The 14,055-nt window shown below is 36.2% G+C and overlaps 1 protein-coding gene across 2 annotated transcripts in view; it reads right to left on the reverse strand.

Annotated features, from left to right (window-relative positions):
- GRB14 (growth factor receptor bound protein 14) overlaps window positions 1–14,055 on the reverse strand; it is a 124,729-nt gene that overhangs the window by 58,073 nt on the left and 52,601 nt on the right. The window contains exon 1 of one of the 2 annotated variants that reach the window (XM_058549127.1): window positions 5,258–5,699. The exons of the other annotated variant lie outside the window; for it this stretch is intronic. Within the exon in view, the coding sequence (XP_058405110.1) occupies window positions 5,258–5,320 (63 nt within the window). The 5' untranslated portion in view covers window positions 5,321–5,699. Of the gene's footprint in view, window positions 1–5,257; window positions 5,700–14,055 lie in introns of those variants that run through there. 2 annotated transcript variants of the gene reach the window in all.

Consider the following 14,055-nt stretch of genomic DNA (forward strand, 5'->3'; position numbering starts at 1 on the left):
CTCAGAAAACCTGCTCTCTCCCCACGTACCAAACCTTCTACTATCCCTATACAAGGAATATAATACATTTGTTCAAAAAGCACAACCGTATTTCCTATCTGGCAGGACAATAATAAAAATCCAAGAGACAAATATCTACTGAATGCCTAATATGTCTGAGGCACTTGTAGTGGAGATGGCTAGTTGCCCACCAAGAGCCACCCTTCCCTACCTCTCCCATCCTAATAAATTCTGATTCTGATGAGAAAGGCAGTGTGTCAAGCTCAAGGCCTACATTTCCTGGCTTCCCTTGTGTCCAGGGTTGACCACGTGACACAGTCCTGGCCAGGAGGATGTAAGCTTCCCAGTTATTCCACGGTGGCACATTAACATCTGACAGAAACTGGCCAGCATGCTCCTGGTCCTTCCCATTTTGTACCCTAGGAATGTGAACAGGAGGCTGGAGATTTGCATTTATCTTTCCATAAAAGGAAATGGGACCCACACTAAGGAAGATATAATAGAAAACAAGGAACTTGGTTGTCTGAGGACATTGTGGGGCTGCTACATTAGCTTCAGACTGATTCTTCTTATAAAGTGAAAGAAAAATAAGTCTCTTCCCTGTTTATTTATTTTTTTTGTGTGAGGAAGATCGGCCCTGAGCTAACATCCGTGCTAATCCTCCTCTTTTTGCTGAGGAAGACTGGCTCTGAGCTAACATCTATTGCCAATCCTCCTCCTTTTGTTTTTTTCCCCAAAGCCCCAGTAGACAGTTGTAAGTCGTAGTTGCACATCCTTCTAGTTGCTGTATGTGGGACGCGACCTCAGCATGGCTGGAGAAGCGGTGCGTCGGTGCGCACCCGGGATCCGAACCCTGGCCGCCAGTAGTGGAGCGCGCGCACTTAACCGCTAAGCCACGGGGCCAGCCCCTCTTCCCTGTTTAATATGCCCTCCTTTGAGTTTTCTGGTTACATAAAATTAAATTCAGCCTGTAACTGACAAAGCATTTTATTCAAAGAGGCTTTCCCTTAAATTTTTAAAATTTAGTTGTAAGACAAAAAAAGACAAATTTTGAAAACCAAATAGTCCAAGATATACAAAAAATATACAAGATATACAGAGAAGACTAAAAGACAAATGTGAAAAGCCAGAAAGCATAAGATACACATCTATGGAGAGCTAATAAGACTTAAATATCATAAAAGGTAATAATAAAATTGATGTCACATGGCAGTAGTTACTGAATTAAGAAATGAGTAACAAAGGTGCGCCCATTGATACTGAATCAAGACGCCATTCAGACAGATGGGAAAGAGTCTTAGAAGGCTTCAGGAGGGTACCACAGCCTGAGCTGGGACTCAGACATTAAACAGCCTTTGGAAAAGCAAACAGGAGCCTGGAGTTGTGTGTAGGCCACAGAGCACAGACCGGGGGCAGAAGTACAGAGAGACAACTTCAAACACTGAAGCACGCGGAGAACAACGTGCTGGAGCGGGAGGCTTCCTATGAAGCTAGGGAACCCGCAGGGCACCCAGGCCCTGAAGCAGCGAATGCTCCACACATTTGGACTGATTTTGTATGTATTTAAAAGTTTCTGGCAAAAAGTGATGTGATGATCTGTATTCTTTTATTCTTTACAAAGTAGTTTTGAAAAAATCATAGTAATAATTCTAATGGTTTGAGGAAGGAAATTAATATAACATAAACTATTCTCTTGTATAAATGGGGAATTGGATCTTCTGATAAATGGCATTGCTCCATATTATATTCATGAATTTTAGATATTCAAAAGGATTTGAATCTTAAGGAAAATATATTCTAAAAATTATCCTTTTTTTCTGTGCAATTTCAGAAGACACTTCAGGATCTTGTGTGCTTGTGAACATCTCCTGTAATTGTAGTCTGGATAAGGAATGCAGAAACACTTGTAAACATAATTTGCAAAACAATGCTAATCTGAGAGAGGCATGAAACATTCCTACCCATAGAATCAGAAATATGAACGTTGGGCCTTCTGCCCTTGCAGCCTTTCTATAAAAAGAATGTGAATTTTATATTGCATTTCATTTATACCTTACAATGCTTCAGTCTTTTGTTAACACTTTGGGACCTTAAAATGTTTTCTTGATGTAATATACCAATCTAGAGCTCTGGGTATAAATTGCCTTTCCATCTCTCTCTCTCTCTCTCTCACAAACACACGCACACTAACACTCACACTCACTTTGTTGCTTACAATTGCTTTCTGAATCAAGTGTTTTCTACACTAGAACATATGGGAGTTGGTGGAGGTGCAGAGGAAGAGAAAGGATTTGCCTAAGCTAATTCCAGACTAGAAGTTTAATGGCAATTATACACACTATAAGGCAATTTCATTAACATATTAATTTCAGGCAGTAACACGTATTTAGGAGAAACACACTGGAAGTCACAAGACCTAGATTCTATTTCTAGCTTTGCCATTGACCTTCTGGGTGACCTTGCATAAGTCACTCAACACCCAAGAGACTCAGTCTTCTCATCTGGAAAAAAAAAAAAATGCATAACCTGTAGTTATCTGAGAAAAATGCTATGAGGTAAAGGATTCATTCAGACCATATGGGAAGGATGTGATCATTTCTGAGGGATATGATAAAACCTTCTTCACTAGAACCTTGATTCACTTGAATCAAGGAAATCAGATCCTAATAGAATTAGAGGAAGCCAAAAATTTCTTTCCAATATACTCTGTTCCTCAAAGATCAAAGTGTATTTGATCTGCTACAAAAAAGACTCACATCATGTTAAGGGCCGTATTTAAAATTCAAGTTTCTAATGACTCAAAGGAGAATCTTATGGCCATTTAGATCAGATACATTAGCTGATAAGAAAATGACTCCCTAGCGCTATTAAGCATTTTCAGAAATGTCCTCATAGCTTTTCAGATGATTAGGATTCTAGTTGGCAAATTATTTTGCAAGAGCTACTCATTAGTAGCTCCTCATTAGCTCTCATGAACAAACTTTATGCCAAACCTCTGGAAAAAGCACCTGCCTTCTTGGGAAAATGAGAAAAAGCTGCCCCCAAAATACTCTGAGAAATGCTTATACTAATTTGTAAGATCATCTTAAATTATGGTGCATATAGAAAGTGATAAGTTAATTACAAGTGTGGAATAATTTCCTACTTTCAAAAAAAAAAAGTTATGGTGTAACCAGAGCAGATGGATTTTTTAGTCATAAAAATACCCAATTCCTAAAATAAGAGATACTAAGATTTTCAGAACAATCTTATAGACAATGGGTCCTTTGGGGATTAAAACATCAGGTGAAAGTACTTTCAGCAAATGATGATGTGCTAAATTATATGAACATTTAATATGTGGTACTCACTGGAAAGGAATAACGTGGATTTAGGCCCAGGGAGTTGTGACCTATGTAATTATTATAATAGAAACCTGACAAGAAGCTTATTATAAAAGACCAAGAGAAATCATAATGATGTGTCCAGTGGCAGATCAGAACTAACATCAATTATATTCAGAGCTTTCCAGAGTAATCTTGTTTTGCTACTTACCAGTCAGTGCTGGAAGTTATTTTCCAGCCAAGTTTACTCATACCAATTTCCCCTAGACTAACTGCTCGGTCCCTGAAAACGACAGCATCTTTTTCTAATGTTTTATACTCTCTCTAAGAAAATAAGAAATGGTTTAAATATTTTACTGTAACTATGAAAACATAAAATATATTATTTGAGTCACATAATTATAGACACAAATAAGACTGAAGAGAGTATTTAAGGAAAATCTCTCAGCTATTACCTTAAAGGTGAGGAAGTGACAGGTGAGAGATTAAGTGACTTGCCCAAGGTCACACAACTAGAAAATGGAGAGTCTGGGGGGTGTGCTTTCCACCACACCAACCTGTCGTCCAAAAGACCACATGATGAAAGTTTCTTGGTCAATCTAAACCACAATATTAACTGCATAAAGAAGAGCTCAAACATAAGAACACAGATTTGATATGCTATGTTAATATACTTTTTCACATTCCCAATGAGTCAGGGAATCTATATGGTCATTATTAATGCACTGCTAAGTCTAAATCAAAGTAGAGATTCAAGCTCAAAGCAAAATATTTTTAATTAAATTTGCTTCAGATGAGAGAAAGACATCAAGAAAGATAAAGAACAAATGTTGGCAAAATTACCATATATTATTCCAATGCCAAGTAAAATGTGCCTAGTGAATAAATGATCAATTGGATAAGAAAATAAATTGAAAACTTAAAAATTAGAAACAAAAAAAAGAGACACTTGTTTAAAAAAAAAAAACCCTACTTGTTAGATTTGTCATTTTCAAATAAATTAAACCATGACCTTTGACTTAATGAAATACACTAATAGTTAACTAACAGTTAACTATTAAAAGCTGAGTATGGAAATAAACATTACAGTTTCTAGTATCACCAAAACCATTCAGAAAGCAGATTGCCAAAAATGTGTTTTGGTGTTCTCTTTTTCTACGCGATGGATTCGATTCTTGAAGGAGTTCAATGCAATGTTCTAATTTAGTATATTTACAAGAGAAGTTTAGTATATTCAGTTTTACTTAATTGCTACATTACACGGTATATTTATTACCCTATAAAATGCAATGCTTCAAGTAAGACATGGAAATAAACTTTACAAAAAATGGATACAATATTTTCACACACAGGATTGATTGCACTAATAATTAACAGAAAGCCCTTTCACAAGGGAATTTAATGGAAAATTTTTCTTAAGCAAAATAGAAACTCAATAGAAATGGATAGAAACTAGAGGATAATCAACTAGTGCCATATGTTTAAACAGTGAAACAATTATATAGTCCATTCAACATTGAAGATGAATGTATTACGAATTATAGTGAAACAAAGAAATTGTTCCTCAGTAAACAAATATAAAGCATAATAGCTAGCAGATTTCCTCCTGAAGTAAAGGCAAAGAGGCCTGAAGTCACAGTAGAAGGAAAAAAAAAAAAAAGAAAAAGCTTCAATACAGTCTCTAAATCACAATGACCTGAAATTGAGACCAAATTGCTTTTACATGGAGCTTTTTTACTACAGAGATGTTCTAGCACTGCATTTTTTTCCCCTCGTCTGATTCCAATAATATATCCTTTAATTACCTACAGCCTCAATGAATTTTAGTCTCTCTCAGGATATGTAACTAAAGTTTCCAACATATTAATAAACACACAGAAAAGCAAAAAAAAAAAAAACAGCAAAAGAAAAGAAAAAAGGCAGTAGTCACATACCCTTTTTTGTAGAACTATTGGCGTGATTGCAGGCAGAGTGACTCTTCTCGCACTCAGACTCATGCCTGCTCTTCTCAGAATGATCCCCTCTCGCAGATCATGGACGAAATGAAAGAAATCTTTTACAGTTACTCCTTGGGATTCTCAGGGCTCAGTGCAAAGAAACAACTAGGAAAGTAATAAATGTCACCCTGCGTATGTGATTCCAATCTACCCAAAGCCAATTAAGGATGGCTGTGGGACAGGACAACCCAGCAACCAATCAAAGCCCGGAAAAGCCCGCCTTTGTCCTTGGAAACACATTCTGATACTTTTGTTTATGATATTTAAAGAACCAGATTAACGGGCATCTAGTTCACTTAACTTTTTTTTTTCCAAAACAGTGCAATTCAATGCCATCTTTGTTGACTAGGCAGTTATGTCTTTACTTCACTAAAACATTTCAACATATGGCAGATAAGAAACTGTTTACATTGGTCTATTTAAAGTATATAAATATGCAGATGAACTAAATTTACTTATGCTACTTATAAAATTGACAAATGGGTCGATTGGAACATATTATATGAGGCACAAAAAATATTCCTGAAGTTAGAATTAGTCCAAAAGTGTTAATTTACATGTTATAATAAAATATTTTTAATGCATTTATGCATTTCATCTCCTAAACAGCTACAATTTTTGTATTATGGACCTTTCAGCTATCCTTGAGGTTACATGCTTAAATATTCCTGTTAAATATTACCTTAACAATCAATCTAAATAATAATGTTCAATATAAAGGGGGCATTAAACCCAGTGTATGAATCTCAAATGCTTATGTTTTTAAAAGCACAGATCTGTGTAATTTAGCATATTTCATTCCATTATAAGCATTTAAACAATAATCATTGCTCAAAGTGATCTCAAAATTTTAACAATCATTTTGCCTTTTTTCTTACAATAACTAAAAATTGTATTCTAAAATTTTTAGTGGTTGGAGGAGGGTCACAACTAAAAACATTGCTCACTAACAAGAAGATTTTCAATAAAGTCTAAATAAAGACTAAAAGAAACACTCAAAAATAACAAAAAGTATTGTGATATTAAAACTTATCTGAATTTTTATAATTATAAAATCCATCCTGGACTCACATGTTAACAAGCATCTACTCAGTGCTCTTAGACCATGACACACGGAGTGCCCCACTGCATTCAGCATCAGGGGAACTCCTCATAATTTCTAGATTGTTGCAGTAATAAGGCAAAATGGAAGATTCTTGGCCACTCAGACACAAACTTTCCATTTCATTATCTAGACTGCTACCAGCAGGATTTGCTTTCCTGTTTTACACTGGGGTGTGTTTATATGCACGGTGATCTCATATTCCTCAAAAGACACTACAAGCTCTAAGGTTCCCTGCTTTGAATTTCAAAACCTACAATCCCTCACAATAGCAGGTAGAGGGAAAAAATTCACTTAATATAAAAACTCACAGACAGATCTAGTTTGGGGGCATTCATTTGTTCCTTATCCAGTTAGGTTCATCATGGTTTTTTAAAATAAATCTACCAATAAAAATCTACCGACACTGACAGGGGAATTACCGTTTGTGAAGTAAAAGATGCTGGTTTAACGTTGAGTCGCTTTTGGCAGGCCAACAATAACAAAGCCCATGGTAACTACATAATTTCAAGATTATTATCTAAAATATTTGGCTCTTTCTTTCTTCTTTGCTCAATTTAGTCTTTGAATATTACAAAGCAGTGTCATCTCTGTCTCAAAAATGGGGTTCCACCATAATCAAAGCAATTCATTTCACTAAATTATGAAGCAAAGTACCCACTACGTGCCGGACACTGTGTCAGACAGCAGAAAGATACTGGTGAATAAGATATGGCCACTGTCTCATACTGGAATAGAGATATTTGTTTTTAAATTAAAAAAAAAAAATTACAGGGGCTGGCCCTGCGGCCTAGTGGTTAAGTTCAGTGTGCTCCACTTCGGCGGCCTAGGTTCAGTTCTCTGGTGCAGGCCTATACCACACGTTGGTGACCATGCTGTGGCGGCGACCCACATACAAAGTAGAGGAAGACTGGCATAGATGTTAGCTCAGGGCAAATCTTCCTCAGCAAAAAAAAATTACACTCGGTCGTGGGCTTAGTGAGTCTAAGACTGATTAAATGCCAAGTAGCAGGGGTACAACAAAGTAGAAGAGAAACTACACATCAGAGGTGAGATTCTGGCAGGCTTCAAGGAGGAAGTGACATTTGCTTTGAAATGTGATAAGGGGAAAAGAATATGCAGAACTTGATAACTGATGTGGATATAGAGTGAGGTTCTCAAAGCTGACTCCAAGATTTGAAGTCTAGGTGAATGGGAAATCAAAGATGCTGTTGTATATCCCACTGTACAGCTTTTTAAACACTAAAATGAATCTTTTAAGTCAAAACAATGTCCAGGCTCTGTATTTATTACAGTGCAACATACCTGCCCTATAAAGGCTTGAAAAACATTTGACAGACAACTAACTGCTGAAATGGGATAGGTCATCTCTTTGGAACATTAGAAAATTGAAATTCATAAATTTTCCGTGAAAACCACGAATAGCAAAAGGTAGCATTTTGTGATTCTATGTTACCAAAAAGGTAATTGTCTTTGAAAAATGAAACTTACATACCATTTTCATAGTCAACAGGCTGGGAGACTAACGAGATTCACACTTCCGACAGGCAGAGCCTCATTTTTCATCGATCCTTCCCAAGCGTTCATATCGACCGTGCTTTATCTTACTTCCTAGTTATTATCAACACTGATTCAAAATTTAACTTAAGCCTGTGTGTTTTTTAATCATTATTATAAATGACTTTCACGCTCACTAACTTTGTCACCTGAGCCTTCATTTCCTCAGCTGCCACAAAATGGGGATAAAAAGCTACGACCAACAATTTTAGAACTGCTGTGAGGATCAAGTAAGTCAAGTTTGTATAGGGCCTGGAAGAGCCCAAGGCAGGTGCTGAAAAAACACTCCTTGAACTCCTACTGCAGAGAATTGGGCCTAAGATGCAGCCCCCCACGCTGCGTCACAGGTCATTATTTCCAAAAATGAAATTTTGACATAATAGGGTTTCCAACTTAATACAGCAGGGTCAAGAATGAAGTATTATAGAATAGCCCTGTACATTATTTCGATTTTTGCTGAATATTTTAATAGAACGAGGGTGAATTTTGCCACTCAAAATATGCACATCAAGCTTCAATGTGAATTAAGAGTTAACAAAAATAACTATGATGATGATGATTAATCATATTTATGTGAGCCCCCAATATGAGCCAGGCACTGAGCTAGTTTTCATTTAATCCTCTCAACAACTCTATAAGGTAGGCACTAGCTATTCAATAGACGGGGAAACTCAGGCCAAAAGAGCAGACAGCTAAGAAATGGTCTCAGATAGAAGCACGTATTGCAGAAGAACTTGCCCAGGTTCACAAAGTACATAAGCCAGGGTGCAAACTACATCTGGCCCTCTCCAAGACACTCCACAATGCCGCTCTACATGTTCTCTCCCACACTGGACTATACAATATCAGCATAAAGTGTCATCTTCGTAGAGCCCTAGTTTCTGGTAGACCTAAGTATCTGTTTGTTTTACTAACTCAATTAATACGTATTGAGGGCCTTACTGTGTGTAAAGTACTATGCTATTTGCTATGGGGAATTCAAAGTAGATCAACTCCTGATTCCTGTTTACCAAAGGAACTGACACGTGGCGACATGTAAACAGTTAGTCAAAGTAGTGTAAAGGTGGGATCTGGGCAAAAGAAGAATGCTACATACGCAGAGCCAACCTCTAGGTTCCAAGCCTGCCTTGCAAACCTCTTTTACCATTCAACTTCAAAAAGCTCTTGCGGCTCCCAAAAGCATGTTCTGTAGTTCCATTTCTTTGTTCATAATGTTCACTCACTAAACCCTACGAATCTTTCATGACCCAAGTTACACCTCTTCTGAAAGTTTCATTGATCATGCATCCTTCAAGTATCTCTCTTCTTTTTTTTTTTACACCAGTTACCTTAGAATTCAGAGGTGGGGAGGGAGGGAGAGAACAAACACATATCAATTGCCTATTAAGTGTTAGGCACTTTCCGTATGTTATTTCATCTTATTCTAACCACCCTGTACAGCAAGTATTATTTAACCCCATTTTACAGATTCAAACTATATCCATCCTTTCCATACTGTCTCTTTATCCTTTACCATATACTAGTTCATTTAAGCTTCAGCTACTATTTCTTATGTTTGTGCACTTTCTATCATTTAGAATATAGACTCCTTGAGGGTAGGGGCCTGTCTAACTTCTCTTTTACCATCACATTGTCTACCCAGTGGCTTTATACAGGAAAAAAAAATACTATAAGGCAGAAGAATGCTTCTCGATTACTTAGTCCTACAAATACTTCTTTAGCCAACCAATCAAGCAACCTCCTGCCTTACACAAAACAGAACTTGTTCTGCCCCATCATCTTCCCCCTGTATGTTGTGCTGTTGTGCGACCCATCTGGGGAAGCTCATTGCCTATTCACGTTCATCATCTCCCTCAAAGACTCGGATCAAAATTCACTCCGAGAAGTCATTTCTCCATCTAAATTATATCATGCCGTGTTTTGTACTTTTTTTAGGACTTAAACATTTCCATTTCTCACGTCTTGCTCTGTACCTATTAATACATTGCTTTGATAACTGATAAATCCTTTCATAAGCCCTAGTTTTCTGCCTAATGAAAATATAATCCTTAAAGGTGGGACTCAGGCTCTTATTTCCTCTGCGGCTCCCAAAACACCTAGCAGAGTGCTCTCTGTACACAGTAGGCATTATGTTCCAGCACAATCAATGTGGAAAGACTAGTCACTCCGGTTACATAGTGGACAAGCCTCCTTTCTCGTCGTAACAATTGCTAGCCTTATGATTTATTCAGAACAAAAGCACACAGTCTTCTTCACAGGAACATTTGGATATTCTTTTGCTATCTGACATAGTTCTCTTAGTGGTCAGTAGTGTGGACGCTAAATTTAACTGTTATCCTGAGAACACTGGTTTCAGAGAAATCTTAAAATATTTTGTCCTAGCAATTAACAGTCTAGATCTTTAGATGTAAACCAGTACCTCTAGTTCTACCAGCTCATCTTACTCTAAGACCCTTCACTTCACTAGGTATATGACATGGTGTCTGTCTTCACGCTTGATGAGCCTGATCTGACCTACTCCTAGCCAATTTTCCCCCTCCACTCTGATAGCTATTTCCTTCTATCAGGAATGTCTAGGATTTCTCACCAATTTAAACTCTAATGGAAAATTTCTTCTTTCAAAGAAATTACCGAATGATTTATAAGCCCTAGTGATGATAAACATCACCAATCCACAGTTCATTCAAGTATTTAAAAAGTGCCAATGTATTCTACACCTGACACAGTTTTCTAGGAGCACTACGCCCGCCTACAGGAGAGCAGGTGCACACTTAATTACAACAATGTGTTAAGTCTGTAACTGAGCATAAATAACGTGCTGGAACCACAGAAGAGAAAGAGCTTAACTTCACCACGAGATAGCAGACAAGTTCCCAAGTGGACAAAAGATTCAAGAATGAAGGTGATTACAGGTAAAGAGAACGTATACAAAGACGAACCTGGAAAAACATAGAGGGAGGGGCCAGACAAGAGAGGTCATTCTATGTCATGCCGAGGAGTTCGACTCTTGTCCTCGAGAGTAGCAATATTTGATAAGATGTAAATTTTACCTCAGTGTGGAAGACAAACTGTGTTGTTTCTGGTAATGGTAACTAGAAGCAAGGAAAACAGTTAGAAAGACCTAACTGAGTTCAAGAGAGAAACAGAAATTCCCAGATTAGAAAGAAGTCAAGATTTCAGAGATAACAAGGAGGATGACAAAGAAACAGCAAGATCAAGTGGCCAAATACATATAAAAGTCATTAATTTTTTCCTCTATATGAGCTTACAACATAAGTTATAATTAACAAAAGTAAAGGCTATAAAAACAAACACCTTGTCTAAACTCTTCAAATTGCATATACTTTAAGGTTCTCTTAAGAAAAATAGTCTTGGAAATTTGAGAGAGATTAGATCAAGAGAACAGAGAGAAAATAAGTACCTGCCTTTCTTCATGCCCCCAAACCTCAAAATGACAAGAAGAAGAAGAAGGAAGAAGAAAAGGAAAAGAAGAAATAATTTCCTTGTTAAGCAAGAAGAAATCATTTCTTTTTTTACTGTGCTGGGATGTAAGTGGACCACAAATTAAAAGAATTTCTAGAAGCTAGAAAGTCACTGGGATTAAATTGATAAGAATACATGAAATTACAGCCAGGATTTGTGTATCAGAGAAATGATGGTGAAGGCAGATCCAAAGAAATTATGCTTAGAGTATACCAAAAAAATATAAGCTCATTATAAATATGATGTAAATACTTAACAGAAAAGGAATGCAGAGGCTGATGCAATCCAGAACTTCCAAAAGAGACAAAAAAATTTTTTAAAAATTTAAAAAAAACAGATCTAAGTAACTCCACATTAATAACACACAACCAAAGATCACCAAACATTTGAAGAAAATAAACAACATGAGAAAGGACATAAATAAGAAGCAAAAAAAAAAAAAAATGAACCCCCTCCAAAAGTATCAGAGATAATTCAGGGAAAAAATTAGAATTTTTTAAAAGTCTAATTGGACTCCTCAGATCAGGTCAAGATTCAAGGTGCTATAGCATTGATAAAATAGAATGCTCTGCTGTGTAACAGTAGCAATCAAAGAACCACAGACCATTCTCGGATATTATAACAGTATGGAAATATGATAAGATATTATTATTATTATTATAATGAACAAAGTTAAAAACTAATAAGTAGTATGGAAGATAAAGTTGAGAAGAGTATCTCACATAATGTGAAGGAAAGTCAAAGAAATGAAAAGAAAAGATAAGAAAACAACATGGAGGAACAATCCAGAAAGATCAACACATAAAGAATAAGAGTTACAGAAAGAGTAAAAAAAAGAAAGTGGAAGAAATAAGAAAGAAGAGGTGGGAGAGAAGTTTCCCGAGCTGATGAAAGTTATAAGCCTTTAAATTAAAAGGGATCACAGGTGGCTATGTAATTTAAATGAAAAAGAAGTCACGCTAGACAAATAACAGGAAATGTGACAACTCCAAAGAAAAAAGATAAAATTGTTAACACTTCCTGAGATAGGAATTGATGTTTACCTGCAAGGTACAAGAATCAGACTAGTATCAGAATATTATCTGATTTCTCATCATATCCCTCATGAACATAGACACAAAAATCCTTTAAAAATAACAGAAACCAAAGGAGATCAGAAATCCATCTTTGCACAGAACACCATACTTCTGTGGCAGTTGGAAGTTATCACATTAAGAAAAAGTTCGCAACTGCCATTTCCATTAGCTTAGAAGGATTAAAGACTGAAAAAAAATTCAAACACAAAAATCTAAAATTATTTTTAACTTATACTTGTACCTTGCTATCTTCCTCATGAACCTCCCATAAGTATATTCCAAGAAACACCCACCCCTTTAAAGAAGAATAATAAAACAGAACCATCATCGAATCTGTGTGGACATACTATGAATGGAAAGAAAGGAGAAAAGGTACAGAAAAAACAAATGGCAGATGAGGACTACTTGCAAGAAAAGTACTGCCAAAGATCAGATAAAATTTAAAATCATACATTAAATCAAGAATAAAAATTAATGAAGGAAAATCATATCTGTTCACACACAAAGCAGAAAATTAAAAGCATAAGGAAGAAATACCAAGACAATAAGAGGATCTGAAACCTCAGCTGGCAGAGCTCAAGAGATTTAATTGCTACGTATTGAGATCTATAGTAAAATCCGAGTTAAGGGAAATACATGACAGATACAAGAAAAGCAGCCAAAGAGAGAAGAAAAACTGTTTTAAATGTAAGTAGTATTAGAAACAGAAATCCAAAGACAAGTAAAGGAGATCTATATACATGTAATTGGAATCTCCACAGAAGAAAACCAAAATAATGGAAAAGAATAAATACATAAAGATAAAATATAAGAAAACTTTTTGTAATAAATACCTATTGAAAGGACACCTAGTTCCCCAGAGAAACTCATTTCAACAGTCAACAGCAGGACACCCTAGTAAAGTTACTGAACCCTTTGAACTTCAAGGCAAAAACACTCTAGTAACTTAGCTGAGGGAGGGATCAGTCTGTTGTAGTGTTTCTCCACAACAATGTCCAGCAATAGCTTTCAGTGGACCCCACTGTCTTGCAGTTACTCCACTGGCTGGAGTAATGCCCGTGAAATCCTTGGGGAAAGAAAAGATAAATGAGATTTTTAAATCCAGCCAAACTCATTAATTATAAAGGCAACAGACAATGTTCAAAAGTTTTGAACATACGCAAACATATAAAATCTTATTCCCATGGGATCTTCTTGAGGAATTTACTAGAAGATAAACTGCAGTCATCCAAGAGATGGCTGGAAAAATCAGAGTAAAAGGACTAGAATAAATACCAAAACTAACTATGGGACTAAATCCCTATGTGATTATGTTGCTATAATAAAATATAAGTAACATAAGCCTTGAAAATGCAGAAATGATAAACCAAAAAAGATGCAAGCTGAAGGAGGAAGAACATGGACTCTTACTGAGATCAAAAGATACGATTTAAAACTGACAAATCATAGGAGACTGTAAGTAAATTATTTTATAATGCTAAAATTAGCCAGTAGAAAAGGAGGGAGAAAGAGGAAAA

The sequence above is a fragment of the Diceros bicornis genome, chromosome 10, assembly GCF_020826845.1.
Source record: "Diceros bicornis minor isolate mBicDic1 chromosome 10, mDicBic1.mat.cur, whole genome shotgun sequence".
NCBI lineage: Eukaryota > Metazoa > Chordata > Mammalia > Perissodactyla > Rhinocerotidae > Diceros > Diceros bicornis.